Source organism: Neophocaena asiaeorientalis, unplaced genomic scaffold (assembly GCF_003031525.2).
Source record: "Neophocaena asiaeorientalis asiaeorientalis breed wild unplaced genomic scaffold, Neophocaena_asiaeorientalis_V1.1 scaffold427, whole genome shotgun sequence".
Lineage (NCBI taxonomy): Eukaryota > Metazoa > Chordata > Mammalia > Artiodactyla > Phocoenidae > Neophocaena > Neophocaena asiaeorientalis.
Genome location: NW_020172280.1, coordinates 4,429,406 through 4,451,135, shown reverse-complemented (window position 1 = coordinate 4,451,135; position 21,730 = coordinate 4,429,406). Strand labels below are relative to the sequence as shown.

At 48.9% G+C, this 21,730-nt stretch overlaps 1 protein-coding gene across 1 annotated transcript in view; it reads right to left on the bottom strand.

The window, feature by feature from the left end:
- The window catches only part of GMPR (guanosine monophosphate reductase), a 40,120-nt gene that overhangs the window by 5,010 nt on the left and 13,380 nt on the right, over positions 1–21,730 (bottom strand). Inside the window, exons 5-8 of the mRNA XM_024764200.1 lie at positions 14,787–14,868; positions 10,981–11,087; positions 2,334–2,376; positions 37–196 (exon numbers count right to left, since the gene is read on the bottom strand). Coding sequence (XP_024619968.1) covers positions 37–196; positions 2,334–2,376; positions 10,981–11,087; positions 14,787–14,868 — 392 coding nt within the window. The remainder of the gene's footprint in view (positions 1–36; positions 197–2,333; positions 2,377–10,980; positions 11,088–14,786; positions 14,869–21,730) is intronic.

Genomic DNA, 21,730 nt, shown 5'->3' with positions numbered 1-21,730 from the left:
GCCCCCCCCCCCCCCCGCTCCCCCCACCCTCCATACCTGTACTCCGCAACCCCTCCCGCGTGTTTCTTCATCGCTGTCTCTGAGCTCATCCCATAGAACAGCTTAAGCTTCTGTCCATTCCTCTCGATCACCTCTCCAGCACACTCAGTATGGCCCGAAAACATCCCTCCCAGCATGACAAAATCTGCTCCGGCTCCTGCAGTCCGAAGTGGGGACGAAAAGAAGCAGCAGAGAAAAGAGCTCAGAGAAAATGGGCTCTGGAAAGATGCAAGTGCTACCAACTCACCCGCCCTCCTCCTGGCTGTGGTCAGAGAAAAGCTCAACCTCCCCACTTGGAAAAAAGGTAAGGGCAGATGGGCACTGGATGCTCCAAGCAACAAGTTAGCCTCCTGAAGCTTGGGTGGTTAATAACAGTGGACAACCCTTAATGGTTATTGGTGACTTCCTATCTATGACCACCTTCCACAGGTCTAACTCTCTGAAAATCAAAGAAGCATTAATAATTGGGCAGCACCTCAGCATGTTGTCCAACCTCATACGTAACACAATAACTCCTCTACCATGTCCCCATCAGGCATCTGGTCTACCTGAAGCTCTCAGCACGCTCACACAGTGTAGCTATGAAGGGACCTCAGAACAGACAGAACCTCCTGCACTAGAGCTTGGGCGTGAAGGAGAGAAACCTGTAAGTATATACGTCATACACATACACACACACATGTGTGTATACATCCCGTAAAACTCCACCCGCACCTCTGCTGTGATAAACATTTGACTTCCAGAGTAAACAATACCCCATATTAATCACCAAATGACATGAAACTTCCAGGATAGGTACACAGGAGACTGGGGTGTTGAAACTGCCTTCGTAGGTTATGTTGGATCAGGACCACGGATAGTTGGAACGGGGTGGGGCTAACTCACTGCTGTGTCCTCAGCGTTTATTATAGCACATGGGAGATGGGCACTAACTAGTTGTTAGGAAAGTGAAAGGCCTACGTGGAAGAAACAGGAACAGTCACTATTCCCCACCCTCAGCGAGTCCTATTGAGGGTTTATATTCAGAAGGGGAGGACATCAGCGTACAGATGCTGTGAAGTCATCACGATGAAGGACAAGGAGAAGCAAACACAGGATCCTCTGAAACGTGACCTTGACTGCCTCCATCTGGTCACTTAAATATTTACAAGAGGACTTTGGGGCGTGCATCAGGCGTTCCAGTCCCTTCCGTCCAGCATTACGGAAGGCAGGGGCTACAGGGCTGGCCCCTGGGCCTGGAAATCAGGGAACCAAGGCCCAGGACCTCTCTACTTGGCAGCAAGCTTTGCAGACTCTTCCCTGCAGGGTCCCTAACACGACTGCTGGCTCCTTGACCGCCCCCCTGCCGTGATTATAAGGGGGCAGAGGACAACTGGTGTCTGGCCAGGCCTCCCGAAAACCACAACCCCAGGGGCAGATGTAAACAGCAGGAACACAGAGCACAGATCCCCTCAAACAATGCTTTGAAGTGGCTTCCAGTTATTTTCCTTTCTGAACACTCTCGTGTCCCTTCCTAACCAGCATTTTGCCCCGACCTGGTCCCTCTCCCTCCACAGGCGTGGCTGCATTTCCTGGGGGAGCGCGGGGAGGGAAAGCTGCCGGAGTGGGAGTCCAGACACCACTTGGGCAGGGTGCACCGTGTGCCCTATCACAAGGGAGCCCGAGACAGAACACCCATCAGTATTAAGTACATGTAGCACAAAAATCAACAGTAGAGATGCCCCTGCCAGCACACATGGCCTCACCTCGGGGTTCCCCAGCTGTGCGGCAGCTCAGAGCACAGCACGCAGAGATGCTGGACCTCCAGTGCCTCCCCAAGAAAACACCTGGCTGGGGCACCGTGGCCCAGCCCTGCGGGGTCACAGCCAGACGCTGCCGCCCCTGGTGCGACACAGACTCCTCGGCCTGTGGTGAGGAACTGCGGCTAGGGCTCCTGTCCCTCCCTCAGGAGTCCCCCATGTTAGGCTCCGAAGACCCCCTCGCTGAAGTTTCGGCATCTCAGACCCGATACAGTCCTCTTCCTCGGGTACCCTGAGCCTTCCCAGTGGTGATTTCTGGGCTATGACTTCACCCACTCCTGGCCCACAGGGCAACACCCCTCCATCTATCCCTGGGCACTCGGCCTGCTCTGCCACCAACCGGAACCAAACTGATGCCAGGATCTGGGCCAATCAGGGGCTGAAATCGGCGGAGAGGAAACTCAGGATTGGCCCTGAACTTCCTAACGTGTCTGCCACCTCCTTCCGGCACCCCTGCAAGGGAGCTCCCTCCCCTCCCCCTCTGCAGCCTCTTACCAAAGGCTTTGGCGACATCTCCTGGACACGTGCAGCCTCCATCCTTCAAAAAGGAAAGAGCAAAGAAAGGCTGTCAGTGGGAGCCTGGCCGGCCATCCCCCTCCCCTGGGGGCACTCGATGGCATCTGCTGGTCCAGCCCCTTCCTCCCACCCCTGCCTGCAGCCAAGCACACAACCCTCAGGGCCAAGGCCCGACACTCCCCTCACCACCGCACCTTCTGGTCCCCAGGCCCCGTCAGTCCTGTCTCAGGTCTGCACGCTCACTGCCTGTCCCCCTCCCCACCCCGAGCCCGGGCACCGGCACCCCTCCTGGGATGCAGAAGCAGGAACTGCTGAGCGGGCAGGGCGCAGGGGCTGGACCTCATCCTCTGCCAGCCCCTGCTCAACACGCCTGGCCACTGGCCAGCCACGTAACCATCATTCAGTGGTCATCTTTCCCCCACTGCCCGGTGTGAAGTGAGGTTTATTTAGCACAGCAGCAGAAGTACTTTATGAGCCAGAGAGGACACTGAATTCGCTCCTTTATACTTCCAGCCACTCCACGTGTCTCTTAGTCACCTTCCTGTAAGGTATCCAGTTACCTCCAAGTCAAACATGCATTCCTGACACCCACTGGACCCACACAGGGCCCTACGCTGGTTCAGTGCCTGGTGGGGTTGCCTGACACCTTGGGCTGCCCGGCAGTTTGGCTGTGGGGCTTATGTTTCAACACCAGGGATCCAGTACAAAGGTACTAGGACACAGACCCATTGTGTTTTCTTACAAGCACAAGAGGCACAAAATAACCAGGCTGCTTACCTCCTATCGGCAATGTGGCCCGTGTGAGGTCCGAGGAGGAAAAGGCCAGAGAGGTGGCCTGGGGTAGCAGCCTGCCCAGCAGGGAGAGGCAAGAAGCAGAGGCACCGGAAGCTGGGGCAGTGCTTGGGGCTGGCGTGACGTGACAGAGCCCAGAATGGGTCTCGGAGGGAAGTGCCTGTCCCCAGGAGGGGGGACACACTTTGGGAAGGACACAGGAGACCCAGGCCACCCGGGCTACCTTGTGTGATGATGGCAGGAAGGTGCGTGCGGCCCTTGAGTTGGAGGGCGTCTCCGTGGAACTGGGACAAACCACTTTACAAATAGCATCTCCAGCTGAGGACGTGGGTCTCTGTGACTCAATCCTTCTTTTCCGATATGCTTTTAGCCCTGTCCCTCCGGGAGCTAGACCTCAAAATACTACTTCCTTGCTTCTTTGCAATTCTGATCAAAAAGCAGGTGTGAAGGCTCAATCTCTGGCTTTTATGAATATTTACTGATGGCAATTATCTCCTCCTTGATCAAGTACATTATTCACCTGTGGCTTCCCTGACCCTGGAGGGCCACGGGTTCATGAGCAATTGTTTCAGAGGCAGAGTCTCTCCATAGAAGGTACCTGGCCAAGGCCCTTCATGTGAAGGCAGTTAAGGCTCTGTGGATCCTGTTGGTGCTTCAAATCTCCACTATATTTACTTTCTCTTTCAAAGGTGCAACCCCTCCATGCCCTTCACTTGACCTGCCATTATTTTTAAAGTGCTTTATCTTTTTATCTAAACCAGTTCTTCACACTAGGGTTTCAAGCTTATAACCTCAAAAGATTAAATAAACTCATGCTCCCAATAAAAAGGTCCCTAACACGATCTGACTTTAAAAAACGTGTACTCGGGGCTTCCCTGGTGGCGCAGTGGTTGGGAGTCCGCCTGCCGATGCAGGGGGCGCGGGTTCGTGCCCCGGTCCGGGAAGATCCCACATGCCGCGGAGCGGCTGGGCCCGTGAGCCATGGACGCTGAGCCTGCGTGTCCGGAGCCTGTGCTCCGCAACGGGAGAGGCCACAACAGTGAGAGGCCCGCGTACCGCAGAAAAAAAAAAAAGTTACGTGCACACACACGCACAAAAGTGTGTCCTTAAGTCTTTTGCTCACTCACTAGTGAGTGATTAGCTCGTGACTAGTAGGGTGGCTCGTGCTGGCTTCTGAAAATGCCACACTCACGTAGTCAGCGATGAGGCCTGACTCAGAAAGTCTGTGCTCTTGGGGCCCCAAGAAAATGAGGTCTTCTCCTCCCAGGATGGGCCAAAATGTCCACAGTTAATAGGACTTTGTGATGTGCCACAGAGAGGAAGCCATACATAGGGCCTTGTCTGTTCACTGTGCTGTGGTGGGATTTATGAAACAGATAATGCAGAGCAAACGCGCGGGACTGCAATTTAACCCAATGCAACCCAACGTCACATAACGCTTTACGGCCAAGGAGTCCTCTCCCTACTACCATTTATAGGTAATTTCCAAAAGTGGTTAAAGCATCCTTTCATGTTCTCAGGAGGCAGAGCAGTATGGGGAAACCTCTGCAATCAGACATGCTTACTTTCATACACGAACATGCGTAGCTGCACGGAGTTTTTAAAAAACAACATGCAAAAATTCCAAGGGTTACTTGTTTTCCAAGAGTGTTAACATATTTTAGTAGAAAAGGCATCACAGGACATGAGTGGCAATTCGATCTGTGAACTCTCAGCATGACCTCTTCTTAAAAATACTTGCCCAGCCCTAAAAGAAGGGGCAGTGAAAAGTCCGCATGCAGTGTGCAGAGGGAATTGGAATCAAGCACCGGCTACGAACAAGGGATTGTTACAAACTTCATTTTTCTATTCAAACACCACAAGAACCTGAAGCTGATCTTTTATAGGTGGGGAAAGACAAAGAGGGAGACTCAGAAAGGTTGAGTGACTTGCCCAAAATCACACAGCTATAATAATGGAAGAACGAGACTAGAACGCTACTTAAGAGTAAACTCTGAAAATGTCTAGCAGCATACATATAAAAACATTAGCAGTGGTTATCTTAAGATGGCATTTCTATAGAAGCAAAAATAAAGAAACGGGACCTAATCAAACTTGTAAGCTTTTGCACAGCAAAGGAAACCATAAACAAAACAAAAAGACAACCTACGGACTGGGAAAGGATATTTGCAAATGATGCAGCCAACAAGGGCTTAATTTTCAAAATATACAAACAGCTCATACAACTCCATAACAAAAAAACAAACACCCCAATCAAAATAATGGGCAAAAGACCTAAATAAACATTTCTCCAAAGACATACAGATGGCCAACAGGCACATGAAAAGATGCTCATCATCGCTAATTATTAGAGGAATCCAAATCAAAACTACAGTGAGGGGCTTCCCTGGTGGCGCAGTGGTTGGGAGTCCGCCTGCCGATGCAGGGGACACGGGTTCGTGCCCCCGTTTGGGAGGATCCCACATGCCGCGGAGCGGCTGGGTCCGTGAGCCATGGCCGCTGAGCCTGCGCGTCCGGAGCCTGTGCTCCGCAATGGGAGAGGCCACAGCAGTGAGAGGCCCGCGTACCACAAAAACAAACAAACAAAAAAAACTACAGTGAGGTATCACCTCACACAGGTCAGAATGGCCACCATCAAAAAGTCTACAAATAACGAATGCTGGAGAGGGTTTGGAGGAAAGGGAACCCTCCTACACTGCTGGTGGGAATGTAAACTGGTGCAGCCACTATAGAAAACAGTACGGCAGTTCCTTTAAAAACTAAAAATAGAGTTACCATATGGTCCAGAAATTCCACTCCTGGGCGTACATGCAGACAAAACTAATTTGAAAAGATACATTCACCCCTATGTTCACAGCAGCACTATTCACAATAGCCAAGACATGGAAACAACCTAAATGTCCATCGACACATGAATGGATAAAAAAGATGTGGTATACATACACAATGGAATACTCCTCAGCCATAAAAAAGAATGAAATAATGCCATTCTCAGCAACATGGATGGACCTAGAGATTATCATACTAAGTGAAGTAAGTCAGAAGGAGAAAGACAAATACCATATGATATCACTTATATGGGGAATCTAAAATATGCCACAAATGAACTTATCTATGAAGCAGACTCACAGATACAGAGAACAGACTTATGGTTGCCAAGAAGGAGGGGGATGAAGAGTTTGGGATTAATTAGCAGATGCAAACTATTATGTATAAGTGGATAAACAAGGTCCTACTGTACAGCACATGAAACTACATTCAACATCCTGTGATAAACCGTAATAGAAAAGAATATGAAAAAGAATATATATATGTATAACTGAATCACACTGCTGTACAGCAGAAATTAACCCAGCATTGTAAATCAACTACACTTTAGTAAAATAATTTTTTTGAAAAAGATGGCATTTCCAGTAATCTTTATTTCCTTTATATTTCTAACTTTTTCTAGGCTAAACCTTTTTGGTTGGGGAATTCTTCAAGCCTCAAAATAAATTATTTGAATGACTTTGTTTAGGCCTTTCCAAATAATGGTCTAACCGTTTCCTAAACAACTACATTAAATCAACAAAATAAGAAATTTGCCCATCAATCTTTCCTTCTTTGCAGAGGGTCAGTGAGTGGATGAGAGCCCTACTGACTGGGTGTAGACAAGGAGGGGGTCAGGGGTAACTTTGAATCAGCTTGACCTCTATCATTCCCTCCTCAAACTAGAGAAGCACGCTCTCTAGGTCTTTATCAAATGCACTGGTTAAAATTTTGGCCTTGAGTAAAGAGACAACAGTGATCCCAGCCAACCTCATCACAGGACCTTTTTTTAGGTCCTGTGAAGCACTACAAAGTCCAAGCCATTCTGGGTATCAGTGGACAATGAACTCATCTGGTTGTTCCAATCCCTGCCCTTCCTAAGGGTTCACCAGGTTCTGACTCTGATCCCTTCACTTGAAGACATTCTTGGGGACCCTGCGGGGAAAAGGTGAGCTATAAACACAGGTTAAGCTGAAGTCTCCCAAAGCAGTGTGATGGGAAAGGAGCAGACCCGGGATGCTGGGCCAACTCTGCATTCTTGGTGACTTCAGCTAGCCCTTCACCCTCGGAGTCTCCACACTTTCTAAATGAGGGTGGTCAAGGGAAGGAGTGGAACACGGGAGATGAACAGACCTCGGTTTGAGAACTGGCTCTGCCCCCCACCAGCAGTGTGATGCTGAACAAGTTACTTTAGGTCTCAAAGCTTCAGTCTCCTCACTGGATGTGACAGTTAATTTTAGGCATCAACTGGGCCATGGAGTGACATTTGGTCAAAAAATTGTCCTGGATGTTTCTGTGAGGGTGTTTTGGGGATGACAGTAACACATGAATCAGCAGACTGAGTAAAGCAGATTGCCCTCCCTAATGTGGGTGGGCCTCACCTAATCACTTGAAGGCTTGAATAGCACAAAAAGGCTGAGATTTCCCCAAGTGAGGGAATGCTTCCTGACTGACTGCCTTAGAACTGGGACCCTGGACACTGACTCCAACAGAAACACTGGCTCTCTCTGGTTCTCAGGCCTTCAGACTCAGACTGGAATCACACCATCAGCTCTCCTAGGTCTCCAGCTTGCCAACCCCCCTGCAGATCTTGAGACTTCTCAGCCCCATCATGGCATGAACCAATTCCTTATAATAAGTCTATATCTACACACATGCACACACACACCCTATTGGTTCTGTTTGTCTAGAGAACCCAAATACACCTGTCCAATGAAAAGAACAGCTACCTAATACCTAGATTGTTCCAAGGATTAGAGATTATAGGTGTACTGTGCCCAAAAGACAGTAGCTGCTCAGTACATGTCAGCCATTACTTCCTCTAATGCTGTTTCCACCTTTAAAATGCTCTCCTTTGTGTCATGTCCCTAGCAGATGACAAGACAAAATGAACTGGTCACACCTTAATCTTCACCTACCCAGGAGGTGTCCTGGATTTCTCAGTCCTCTGCCTCTCAGAAGCCCACGTGGACCACAGTTCACGTCCAGCCTCTTGGGTGTAACCGACCCCCTGCTGTGGCTTCCTTCTGAACTTCAGTAGCACAGACATGCTAATTCAGCAACGAAAGTGTAAAATGAGACAGCTGGAAGGAAACTGGACAAAGTGGCAGGATCCTAACAGTTGATGGGTTTCCAGTGGGTTTAGGACTCTTGGCAAGTGGGAGAAACCTGCTTGTGAAACTCCATTAGACAAAGGGACAGTGAGAAAAACAGCTGCTTTGAACCCCAAGACACTCAGCTGCTGGTCAGAAGGAATGAACTGACGTCAAGGGTGCAGAACCTATATAAGTCTGTGAACTTCACGGGGTCTGCATTACAGATTGAACTTCTAACCCCATCTAGGAAAGCTCTGGCCATCAATGGAAAAATAAGAACCTTGGAGCATCGGTATCACCAGCCTGGGCTGTCACTATTCCTGAGAAATTGACAGAAGCTGTTCCCTAGGCGCCAGCAGACAGAGCTCTGGCTCTGGTACACGGACCCGACCTGTGTGTACCAACCCTCGACTCTAGAAGCCAGTGGTTCTCAAATTTGGGAGCACATCTGAAGTACCTAGAGGGCTTGTTAAAAGATTCCTGGGCCTCACCTTCAGAGTTTGATTCAGTAGGTCTGAGACGAGGCCCAAGAACTTCTAACAAGTCCTCAGTTGATAATGATACTCCAGGTCTGGGCACACACTTAGAGAACCGCTGACAAAAGCTATAAAATATGGTGGGTAAGGAGATCCCAAGTTGATTTTCAGAGTCACTTGTGGTGCAAGCAGAGCCTCCACCCCTACTCCCCAAATGGTCCTACAAACTAAGCAACTGGGAAATTTCTAGAAAGACACAAGTATGGGATCTCAGAATAAGTTCATAGTAAAACTTCATTAATTTGACCTCCACTGATTCAGAAATGGTGGCCACTCAAGGAAGATATATACGGTCTAAATTGTTATTAAGACACTTGATGGTGAATGAAGACATAACTAATTACATATGGTGCTCTGGAGGGCAAACTATGAAGAGTCTAATTCAACAGGATGGGGTCCAGGAATGTCTACGGTGAAAAGTCTCCCTGGTGAATGTCATGCAGCCGGCCCAAGACGAGGCTACGGTGAGCATTTGAGAACCATATTGGAGGACAGTGCTGTTTGGTGACTCCAGTGAGTTCAGTCACCACACTCCGTAAAGGTAGGATGATGGCTCTATGTCAGCCTTTTACACGAGTTGTTCAATAAATAGGTTTTAATTTGTTCACTGGAGCAAAAGCTAAAAGGAAAAGATATTATTTGGAAGGTCTCAGAACTCTGTCAGCAGCCAATAAATCTTTGGTCATTTATTCCGGCTTCTAGCACACAGTAGATGCTCAATAAATACGTGCTGACTGAATGGATGGATGGATGGATGGAAAGTCTGGATAAAGAACTGGAAGGAGCACAGGAAGTGTGCGCTGGACCACGAGTCAAAGAACTAGATCTTCGTTTTGGTTGTAACAAGTCACGTGCGGGGAAGCAATGGCTGCAGGGCTCCAATGCCATAGTAAAACTCAAATGAGATGATGTGCACATAGGGATTTTTAAAGAGTATTATTATACCCTCAAAGCAGGTCCGGAAATCAAATCTCACCAGCTGAAATGCTGAGCCAAAATCAACAAGAGATCATTCCACCAGGATATGAAATTTACTACATCTGGAGTTTTTACAAAATAATCTGTCAGTTACTTAATGTGGGAGCTCGGCTTAGCAACTGGACAAGTGTAAAGGTCTGAAGATTTAATTTACTATATTCAGTGCGAGTTCATTGTTACAGCACCACTAAAAATACACCACCACTTCAGAATTTATATATATATATTAAATATACATAATTTAATTATATATAATATACATGTATGTATGTATCACCCACATAAGTGGAAGCCATAGCTCTGTCCAAGTCCATCCAGTTATATCTGACATGTTCTGTCCTATTCTGAGCATCTCATCTAGAAGGGGAGAGACGTGGTAACTATGTGAATGACGGTCATGTCGATAAAGGTGGAGTAGAATAACAGATTGAGGATTAACTTGACATTCATTCAATCCTTGACATTTAGTGGCTGAGTACTGAGGTGCTGTACTTCCAGAAACTTCATGATCACTGACTCTGCTTCTGCTCATCTCCTTCCCATACATTTCTCCACCCACAAAAATCTAACTTCTGCCCCCAACATCCTACTCAATCTGCCCTCACTACGGTAACCGGTGACAGCATCTGACACCACTGCAGATGTGATTAGCGAAAATGAGGTCACCCTGGAGTAGAATGGGCCTCTGATCCAAAATGACGGATGTTCTTATAAAAAGGAGAAATTTGGACACAAGGGCAAACATGCACACAGGGAGGACACCACGTAAAAACTGGAGCTCTGGTGCCATAAGCCAAGGAACTATCAGAAGCTTGGGAGGCCTGGAACAGAGCCTTCCCTGGAGGCTTCATGGCCTGCTGACGCCTTAATCTTGGACTTCTGGCCTCCAGGATTGTGAGACAATATATTTCTCTTGTTTGAGCCACCCAGTCTGGGGCACTTTGTAACGGCAGCCCTAGCAAGCTAACACGTGGCCCTCTCACTTTCTCAAAGCTCCCCACGTATCCCCCCGTCATGCTACCCACCACCTCGAGCTGAATCCATAGGGAGTAGGGTCGACTGTCACCAAATGCCGTGACCATGTGCCTGGCTCACTCCCGAGCCCACAGGATGCCAACAAGGTGAAGGGCAGCCAGGGAGCAGGGGCCTTCCTCAGATGCTCCCAGACCCTTCCACCAGCCCCACTTGGACACTTACTGAGATGATGTGCCCCTTCAGGCCGTGGGCCGAGTCTGCGCACTCGATCACAGCACTCAGCTGCGGGTACCCCACTCCCGTCTTGGTGCGGGTGGTACACACGGAACCTGGATGGAGAAAGAGGGAGACCCCAAAGAGAGATGGTTATGAACGAGCAGAACGGGATACAAAACGAGCCTCCATCACCGTCACACAGCCCTGCCCCAATTTCCTGGGGGTGAACTTTCCACAGTGGCGGGAGGGGAGCCATGGGGCTGCCCCACAGCTCAATGGAGATGGCCACCATCTGGCCTCGGATCCCTTCAGGGCTTCATCACCGTCATCTGCTATTATCCAGGACACTCCACCCTACACGTTGTCACTCTCTTCTATGACATCAGCTCCCACTTACTGACCCTCCATCCTTAAACTCCATACTTTCCCACCTTCCTTCACTTTCCATGCAACCACAAGGGACCTTCAGATGCCTCCCATGACCTTGAGCCTCCCTGACCTTCAACCTTTGTCAAATTACTAACTTCTCTAAGCCTCGGTACCTCGCTTGTAAAATGAAAATAAAAGCACTGACCTCATAGGGCTGTGAGGGAGATTAAATGACAAGAGGGATGAAAATTGCCCAGCCTTGCAATAAGCCCCTGAGAAAAGGGAGCCGGCGCTCAGGGCATTCCTGCAGCCTCCCTCTGACTCGGCTCTGTCCTCTCCACGGCCCAGCCTCCTGGCCCCCACCCTCTCGTGGCCCATCTCCCACCCAGTCCAGCCAGGACTCTGAGGTCAGCTTCCATTGCAGAACTCACAGCAGCCACCTCGATGCTTTCATCCCCTAGACCTCTGCCCTCCCCAGTCAACTCCAGTCCTGGTTGACTGCCTGCAGGGTATTAGTCCAGGGAGGTCCACTCCGAGTCACGCCAAGAGCACGGGCCTCTCCAGCACACAGGGCCCCTTGCTCAAGTCTCCCCCTCCCTCCCAGCAGGCGAGCACCCGCCCCAAGACCACCTGGATCAAGCTCCGGACTGTCTGCCCTGCTCTGCCCGCTCTCTCCTCCTGCCCCTACTCAGCAGGCTCCAGCCTCGCTGCCCTTTCAGCTCCTCCCACCTCGGGGATCCTCTGTACAGGGTGTTCTCTCTGTGGAGCGTTCCCCTCTGCACCAACCCCCTGGTCCAGCCAACCCTTTCTCATCTTTCAGGCTTCATCTTAAATGTCACTGCCGCAGGGAAGTTGTTCATCACAGCCCTCCTTTCAAAAACAGCATTTAAATCATGATTTGCGTAAGAACCGAGGATCTGTTTTCTCTGCTGGAGGGTAAGCTCCCTGGATACTCAGTGTGGTCAATCCAGCGCTGAGAACAGAGCCCTGAACATAATAAGGGCCCTATAAATAGTCACAGAAAGAATGCGTGAACTCGAGAATGAATGAGTCACCCACGTCCCTGTCTCTATGGCTTCACCACTCACTCACTCAGTCCCTCCTGCAGGTCTGGTGGTGTCGCCTCTGGGGTGCCCTGGGGCCAGTGTAAAAGCTGGGCGTGAACTCCTCCCTCCCACCGGACCCTCGGGCGAGGCTCCCTGCCACCACCAGTGGCTTCTCAGCTTCCCACAGACCTCTCCCGGGGGGAGGGGGGTGTCTTTAGGGACAGGACTGGAGAACCACGGCTACACCCTGAGGCCTGGCTCCAGCAGGGGAACCAGGACTGGGGAGCCACCTTCTCCAGCATCGGGCTGCAGGGCAGAACCGCCTCTTTCTGTCCATCCTCACAACACGGGTCACTCACTACCCTGGGGCCAATGACCTTCTCTCCTGACCAAGGCACCCCTGTCCCAGGCACACACTGTGCGAGGCACAACTGGAGTTGTATAACCTCTGGTTCTGGTTCAGAATTCGCTTTTCTCCTTTCCCACTCATCTGCCAGACCCTCAGCGGAGGGCAGGGGCTCGGCTGCAGCGGCCTGGAGCTCTGTACAGGCGAGGGCCAAGGCGTGGGAGTGGTCCTGATTAAGCCCCAGGTTGAAAGGAGAAACTAGGTACCAGCCCAGAGCAGGGGGTGGGGCGAGGGGTGCATTTTTAATGCTTTTTCCCAAGTGCCAGGAGTTGTTCCATAATGAACCTTTTTTAATCCTGTCATCTAGACAGCACCCAGTGTTTTTATGCTGAAGAATTCGTGAAACATAAACATCCTCTCCGGTAAATTTACCGAAGTGGCTCCAATACATCAGGCTCGAAGAAAGCCTCTTACACCCTTCAGTCACGCCTGTTCTAAACAGACAGCCTGGGAGGCACACAGCGACAGTGGAAGGACGATAAATCTTCGGGGGAAAGCGACTGTATAGATAGAGGGCGTTTGGGAAGGAAACGAGGGCGGCTAAGTGCTCAAGATTACATCAGGAACGGCTCTGAGGGCCGAGAAGACCACTTACACACCTCACATCCTGTACAGCACCCACCCAGCACGACGGCAGCTAGGAGACACTCAAATAGGTGACCGGTGCGTGCTCTGTGTTGGGGGAAAAGAGCCTTCCCGGCCTGTTATCAGCCTATTCGACCCTATTACAAGCCTAATCTATTACAGCCCATTCTAGGCGGGCAGAGCGCCCTGTAAGCAGGAACTGGGCTTTATCCTCTCTGACTTTTCAATAATGACAGACACCCAGTAAAGACCAAAGTGAAAGCTCGGGGCCTTTCACAAGCGTACAGGGCTCCCCCTCCCCAAGAGTCTCTTCACGTCCACCCTAGTTCCTCAAGGCTGACAACGGTGCCAGGTCACAACACAACGATGTCTTCTGCATCCTGGCAGTGCTTTCCCAAAGACTCTTCTCATATTGGTTTATTATTTGCTTCCTTTTTAGGTAGTGTCTTCTGGGTAGACGATACCTATAAAAAATCTTTGCTATTTTTTATTCCCAAATGAAAATGTGTATCTCAGGACTTCCCTGGCAGTCCAGTGGTTAGGGCTCCACACTTCCCCTCCAGGGGGCATGGCTTCAATCCCTGGTCAGGGAACTAAGATCCTGCATCCCGCACAGCACGGCCAAAAATGAATACATAAAATATGGGTTTCTTTTAAAAAAAAAAAAAATGTGTATCTCGTTCTTTCCTTCTCTTCAGTTTTAGTGTTTGGTTAATAATGGATGTGCGAGGAGGAATTTTAAAATGGGACAATGAAGACATTAAAGATATGGAAGCTCATGGTCCTGTCTGGCCAAAGGGGAAGGCCAGCGTCAAGTGGCCCCAAGAGAAAATGGAACCGCCCATTATAGGATAGAAAGGTTCCTCCTCTTTCCTCAGTTCAAAATGCTGATGGCAATCCTGGGAGAGAAGGCCCAGGAGGATGCTGCAAAACCTGAGATGGATATGTACCAGGGGAGGAGCCAGAGATGATAACCGCCTAAGCCACAGGTCAAGTTCGAATGTGACCTCACAGCTGCATGCCTATTTGCAATGTTTGGGGTCCCTCGAACATTCACATAGACTTGCCCCCATGGATTCTCCACCCTTCACCTTCCTCTTCAAGGTGAATGGGATCATTCATGAGACCTCATTCTTTTCCTCCACGTTAATGTTCTGAAACCAAGAGCTCATTCAAACCACATTCAAGTTCATTCAGAACTTCCCCAGAGGTATCAGAAAGCAGCTCAATGATATTTCTATTCGGGAGCCTCTCTCAATGATAACTTCCAAAAGAAATGTGCTTTAAACTTGTGGATGGATCATTCATGGGGTACCTTCTGGGCATCTCCGGTCCCTCCAAGCCCCAGATCCCAATTCTCGCCGCCCCCTGCCCACAGTCCCTGCTGTGCTCCCAGCAAATCTTACCTGGTCCAACGCCCACTTTGATTATATCTGCTCCTGAAAGAATAAGCTCTTCTACCATCTCTCCCGTCACCACGTTCCCTGCCTGGGACAGAAAGAATACAGCTCGAGATCATGAACTACTCCTGGTGGAACAAAGGTAAGTGATGGAGGAACCCCACATAAGGAGAAGCATGTTCTGAAGCCACCAGACAGCCGGGGGACAAAAGAGAAAATGGGAGAAAACAATGGACCAATCCCTGAATAGACTTTCAGTCTGAAATTGGTGGGCTAGAGTTTTCTCCAGGTTTCCTTTCTTCTCTTAACAAGAACACAGAATTGGACACCCGGGGCTACCTCTGGGTGAGCTGATAGCATGATGAACTACAGAATTACATGACTTTAGAACTCCAAGAGACCTTAGACTATCTAGGTCAGGGCTTGTTGAACCTATCAGTGATGGACAAAACAAAATCTTACAGAGAACCTAAATACGTAAAATAAGCAATGAAACACTCTCTCTGCTGATTAAAATCTTTATTGTTCACAGTCTGTAAACCCCCTGAGGAACTTCTATGGAACCCAGGATTAGAGAACTACTGGTCATCTCACAGTTGGGAAAATACCTGGGTATCCCACTCTAGGGTCAGTGGTTCCCACCGAGATACGAAAGGGCAGACAAACCCAACAGCACTGGAACGTACATCATTTGCAGAACGACATGAAGCTGTGGTCTCAATAAACACATAAGCCAGGAAGTGGCAGAATCTAAAAACCAGAAGGATGCATCTGGTTTGAAAACAGTATATGTTCTTTCACTGCAGGAGTCTGGGAACACAAAAATAGCCCTTTTTATTATAACTCACTGCCCTGTGGATCCTTCAGCTGGTACACAGGATACCTGGCAAGACGCCTGTTTAAATTTTCACAACTATGCAAAGTCTTATTTTGGGAAATACATCCCTAACTTGTGCGACTGATTCTTTGGCATTGAAGCCCCAGGTGTCTTTTCACTGAATTGATTCCCAGAGGGAATATTTCTTTCTCCACCTAGACAAAGTGACTTTTAACTTTGTATAAAAGGATCTTGGAAAAGGACAATGAGGAGGGCTCAAAGTTACTTTAATTCCAACAGCAACTGATAATGGAAAATGACAGACAGCCCAGAAAAAGGACGGGAACAGATGAGAACATAGTACATGATAAAGATGGCCTTACATGTCATTGAGGAAAGAACAGTATTTCAATAGAGGTGGGGAAAGGGATCTTTTGGAAAAAGATACAGATTATTACTCATACTTTTCACCAAAATAAGCTTCAAATGGATTAATGAGTTAAATTAAAAGTTGTCTCCCAGATTTAGAAGAAAACTTTGAACACTTATAATAAGCATAAAACAAAAATATATAGAGAGAGACCCATCTATATGAAAATTAAAAACCTGTGTACGTATAAACACACACACTCATACATATAATCAATAAAACTAATAAGCAACCTGGTGGAGAAAAATATCTGCAATTATGACAAAGAGTCACTAACATTACAAGCGCTCTTCCAAATCTACAAGAAAAATGCTACCACCTCACAGAATAACTGCCAAAGGACATGAACAAACTAATGAAAGAAATAAAAGTGGCCACAAACATAGGGAAAGTGTTCAACCTCACTAGTAATCAAACTTAAATGAAGATACCAGCGAGGTACCACTTTTCACTTAAATTATCAATGATTATAAAGACTAAACACCGAAGAGAAAACAGATAACTCATTCTCTGCCGGTAGAATGTCTACTCCAGAACAAGTTTTCCCAGAAAGCAATTTGTCCATGTAGAGAAATGCAAATGTATATCCTTTGATCCAATAACTTCCAGGATTTTCTCTCAAGGCAGTAATCACAAATGAGGTCAAAGATTTAACTACAAAGATGTATTATTTGTAACAGTGCAAACCTGCAAATATAGTCCCCAAAATGGGAAGGTTCGACAATCGATGACCCATCCATGTGATGTTTTCTTTTTTATTTTAATTAATTAATTAGTTTATTTATGGCTGTGTTGGGTCTTTGTTTCTGTGCGAGGGTTTTCTCTAGTTGCGGCGAGCGGGGGCCACTCTTCATCGCGGTGCGCGGGCCTCTCACTGTCGCGGCCTCTCTTGTTGCGGAGCACAGGCTCCAGACGCGCAGGCTCAGTAATTGTGGCTCACGGGCCCAGTTGCTCCGCAGGCATGTGGGATCTACCCAAGACCAGGGCTCGAACCCGTGTCCCCTGCATTGGCAGGCAGATTCTCAACCACTGCACCACCAGGGAAGCCCCATGTGATGTTTTCAAGATTGGTTTGATGCCATGGGAAAATGCTTAAATGCTTTCAGTATAATATTAGGGGAAACAGAAAGAAATAGTAAGATCTCAATTTTGTTAGACAAGCATAGGTGTAGATGAAAACATACACCAAAATGCTGACAAATTTCGTCTAGGTGAAGGAATATTCTGACTGTTATTAATCATTCTTCTTTACAATTTCCTGGATTTGACAGTAGAAATTGTATTACTTTTATAATTGTGATTGGTTTTTTTAGGGTGTTTTTCCTTAAGCACAGGACCAGCATGAACTCTGAACCTCAAAAAGAACTTAGTAGGGGACTTCCCTGGTTGCTCAGAGTCCTCCTGCCAACGCAGGGGACACAGGTTCGAACCCTGGCCTGGGAAGATCCCACATGCTGCAGAGCAACTAAGCCCATGCGCCACAACTACTGAGCCTGCGCTCTAGAGCCCGCGAGCCACAACTACTGAAGCCCACGCGCCTACAGCCCGTGCTCCCCAACAAGAGAAGCCACCGCAGTGAGAAGTCCACGCACCGCAACTAACAGTAGCCCCCGCTCGCCGCAACTAGAGAAAGCCCGCGCGCAGCAACGAAGACCCAACGCAGCCAAAAATAAATAAATAAATAAATTTTAAAAGAAAAAAAAGAACTCAGGAACCCAAGAAACAAGACGCCCTCATTCTTCCTCCCTGGTTGACTTGCTAAAAATTCAAAATATATTTTTAAAATAAAATTAAAGTTAATTTAAAAAATAAAAATAAGTTAAAATAAAACACTTAAAAGAAGCTACTCTAAGCTCCCTACAAGGTTTCATTTTCATTGTGGATCCCGCCCCCCCAACCAAACCTGATGCCTCCTACAAACCATTTGATTTTAAAAGGGCCTACTTTACACCAAATAAATTAATTCAAATCAGCTCAGGATGAACATACCAGGCACAACCGTATGAGGTCAAAGTAGGTTTAAAAGCATGGAGGAAGCTAATGCTATTTTAAGAGCCCAGAAGCTCCCCCAGGTGTCCTCGTGTCCCCTGAACCGCCTGCGGGATCCTGAACCAGTGGTCAGACGCAGTCACGGCAGAGAGGGCCGAGTGTGGAAAAACCCAGAGTGATTACAAAAGGCTTCCAGCCTGAGGCCCACACAACAAGAATGCAGATGACCAGGAGAGGATGGAGAGTGTCCACTTGCAGGAACAAAATCTGTCTGTTCAAGTTTGAAACCAAGAAGGGCAAAAATAAGGGCAGAAAGGAAAAGACAAATTCAGAAATGAGAGTGGCCAGGGGAGTGCCATCGGGCTCCGGGGAAAGCCCAGCCCATGGCCCAGGCAGCCTGCGGGCTCCGGGTGGGGGAAGCTGGCAGGGGGTGATTAGCAAGGAGTCAGCTTATCTTGGCTGAAGCAGCTCCTGCGGGCAGCGGATACCAGAGGCTCAGAACATGACGTCCGGCTCAGTCATGACCGGGCAGCCAGGACAAAACAGAAGCTACAGACCCTCAGCTGGGCCCCAAAGCAGGCAAATGGAGATTTCCGCTAGGCAACCCCTCTTCCTGGGGAGGCCAAGCACTGTCCAGGCACCCCTCTGGCTCGTCCGTGTCCAAGACAGGTATGAGGGTCCAGGCAAAAGGCATGAAAAGGGACAAAACAAACCTTTCAAGTACTTCTGTAGCATTTTTAAAAGTCCTCTGGGCAAGAACCAGCCCCAAGTCCTCCAGCTTTCCTTTAGACCCAGACATCTATGGCAAAATAAGTTCAGAAAGCCCTGGGGTTGAATGATGGCCCTCCCACTCGCCATGAAATTTTAAGAAAATAGCTTCAACTTTGAGTCTGCATATATCCTGCTATAAAGCGGGACTGATCAGACCCACCCATCGTTGTCACTGTAAGGTTTATAAAGGAAGTTCAATAACCATCTCCAGAACTTTTTCATCACCCTCAACTGAAATTTCATACCCATGAAACGATAACTTCTCTACCCACTTTCTACCAGCTCCTCTGAGGCCTTTTGCCAAGAAAAATCCTCTCTGCAGAATGATCTAAGGCAGAGGTCAGCAGGCTGGATCTGGCCTGGGGGCCAACACCTGATAGAAGGTGCTGGAACATTAATGCCAGAGCCTTCTCCCATGCCCACGAAGGTGTCCCTTTACCTACCCACGCAACCAGGGACTAGGAGATGCTCTCAGGGCAATAACCACCTTGCACAGCACAAGAAACTGAGTTTACCGTATGACTCTCAGAGACAAACATCGGCTGAATCTCTGAGGCCTGTCATAGCTTCTGCCACAGTTTCAGTTCACACCAGTTCCAGAAAGAGGGTGAAAACAAAATCCAGGTAACTCGGCCTGAGAGGGCCCTTGTGCTTCAAGGAGGTACGTTCAGCTGCCCATGGCTGACACCTGTGAGGAACACTGAAGGGCGTCTGCCTCTCGGGAAGAGGCACAGAGCAGGCAGGGCCTCCACAGGGCTCAGAACCTTGTCTGACCACGACAGCTGGAGAAAGAACCCAGGCAGGTGCCTGAGCCGCTGGCCACACATGGAAATGCCAAGGACGTGCCAGTGGCTAGCTGGGGATCGGCCAATGGTGGCTGACTTGACATTCCCAGGGGAGCAGAGCTAGTCTCATCTGAACAGATTCGGTGTCACGGGCCTATGTCCTCGGGACCAGATCAGAAAGAGCCGCCAGGGACTTCCCTGGCGGTCCAGTGTTTAAGATTTCGCCTTCCAATGCAGGGGGTGTGGGTTCGATCCCTGGTCGGGGAACTAAGATCCCACATGCCTTGAGGCCAAAAAACCAAAACATAAAAACAGAAGCAATATTGTAACAAATTCAATAAGGACGTTAAAAGTGGTCCACATCGGGCTTCCCTGGTGGCGCAGTGGTTGAGAGTCCGCCTGCCGATGCAGGGGATACAGGTTTGTAAAAAAAAAAAAAAAAAAAAAAAAGGTCCACATCCAAAGAATCTTTAAAAAAAAAAGAGCAAGCCACCAGCACAAAGGCACTTCCCAGACCCAACGTAGGGACCTCTGCATGCCAATGAGCCTGAGCTGGCAGGTGGCCTGGCTGCAGCATGGTATAAAGGAGAGATGCCAGGCCCTGGGGACAGGCGCTGGACCCCAGGCCCACCTCGCACTGGCTGCGTGACCCTCAAAACTCTCTCGGCCCAAGATGAAGTTTCCCATCAATTTAAAGTACAACAGGTGCCTTTATCTTACACAGGACGAGTTATTATTAAAAGAGAAGTGCCTGGTCCACGCTAGTGCCTTTTTTCCACAGTACCTGGAATACACCCAAGAACACATCATTCCCTTTCCTCTCTGAAAGCCGCCAGGCAAAGGCCCAGAGGACTTGTCACACTCTTCTCACACCCAGCATCTTTACAGGACCCTTTTCTGCCAATGACATTTTCTAAAAATCCCCGCTTCCCCCCTCTCGACCTGGGGCAGTGCTTGCCTTAGGTGAAAGACAAGAAAAAAGGGTCCACGTAAATCCAGGATGTGCTGGGCACCAGAAGCAACAAGCCGCCGCCCCGGATGCAGACACCCAGGAATCGCCAGCCTCTACCAACAGCACTTCTGAGCTGCGCTTCCGTTCACTGCAGCGTAACCATCACAGCAGCGCGCAGCACCCGTGTTATGCGCCTTCCGGTTTCCAAACACCAGACAATGCATCCTCCCAATGCCTCCCAGAGCCAGGAGAGAAATTACCTTCCTAAAAACCAAGGACACAGGAGTACCAGACGTTTCCAAGTGAATCACAGATCTCAGGGGTCAGTGCAGGCAAAGCACGGCTGAGGAAGAAACACCTACCTCGCCAACCAACGAGGGAAACCATCGCAAACAACGAGAACATATTCCCTGTTCAGCCGGCGGGCGCTGCAGAGGCACCTGCCGTTGGTGGCTGCCCGGGGGTCCCTGGGAACTCTGCGTCAATCTCCCCCTCCCTGCCTCACTCCCCACACCCCAGCAACCCCCAGGCCCTGCACTGGCCACTATGCCCTTTCCCTGCCCCACCAGTCCACACCCTTCCTGCACCACCCGTCTCCCTGGGGCCTAGTGGAAGGAGGGAGCTTCGTCACTAAAGTTAACAAGGACAGAGCATGTTAACAGGTCTCCAGAGCCGGGACTTTGAATTCTGACCAACCTGACCTCAAATCCCAGTTCTGCCGCTCAACGTGGGTATGACCTTGTGAAAATCCCACCGTCAAAGAATCAGGAGTTAGGATTCCTCATCTGTGGTGAACTTGGGACAACGGTTCCTACTCTTTACAGAGATGTTGTAAAGAAGAGAAAGAACAAAGGTGAGCCTCCTGAAACACGGGTATTCAGCAAACGGTGTTCCTGTTATCAAAAACACGACAATGCTGGCAGCACCATTATGGGCGGGGGGTGAAATGAATCTTGCTGTTTCCCACCCAGCTCAGACACGGTACAGCTGGTGGACCTTGGGACAATTCTTGACACTTTTTTCTCACATGACCGGAAAGCATAAAAATACTTAAAAATTTTTGGAAATCCTTAACAGATGATTCAACGCCATCAGCAGAAATACTAATTCCTGTCTCCCAACTTCCTTAAAATGATGAAATGTGAGGAGAAATTAAATTAAAAATTTGTAAAAGGAAGACACTGAGAACAGACTTGTGGTTGCCCG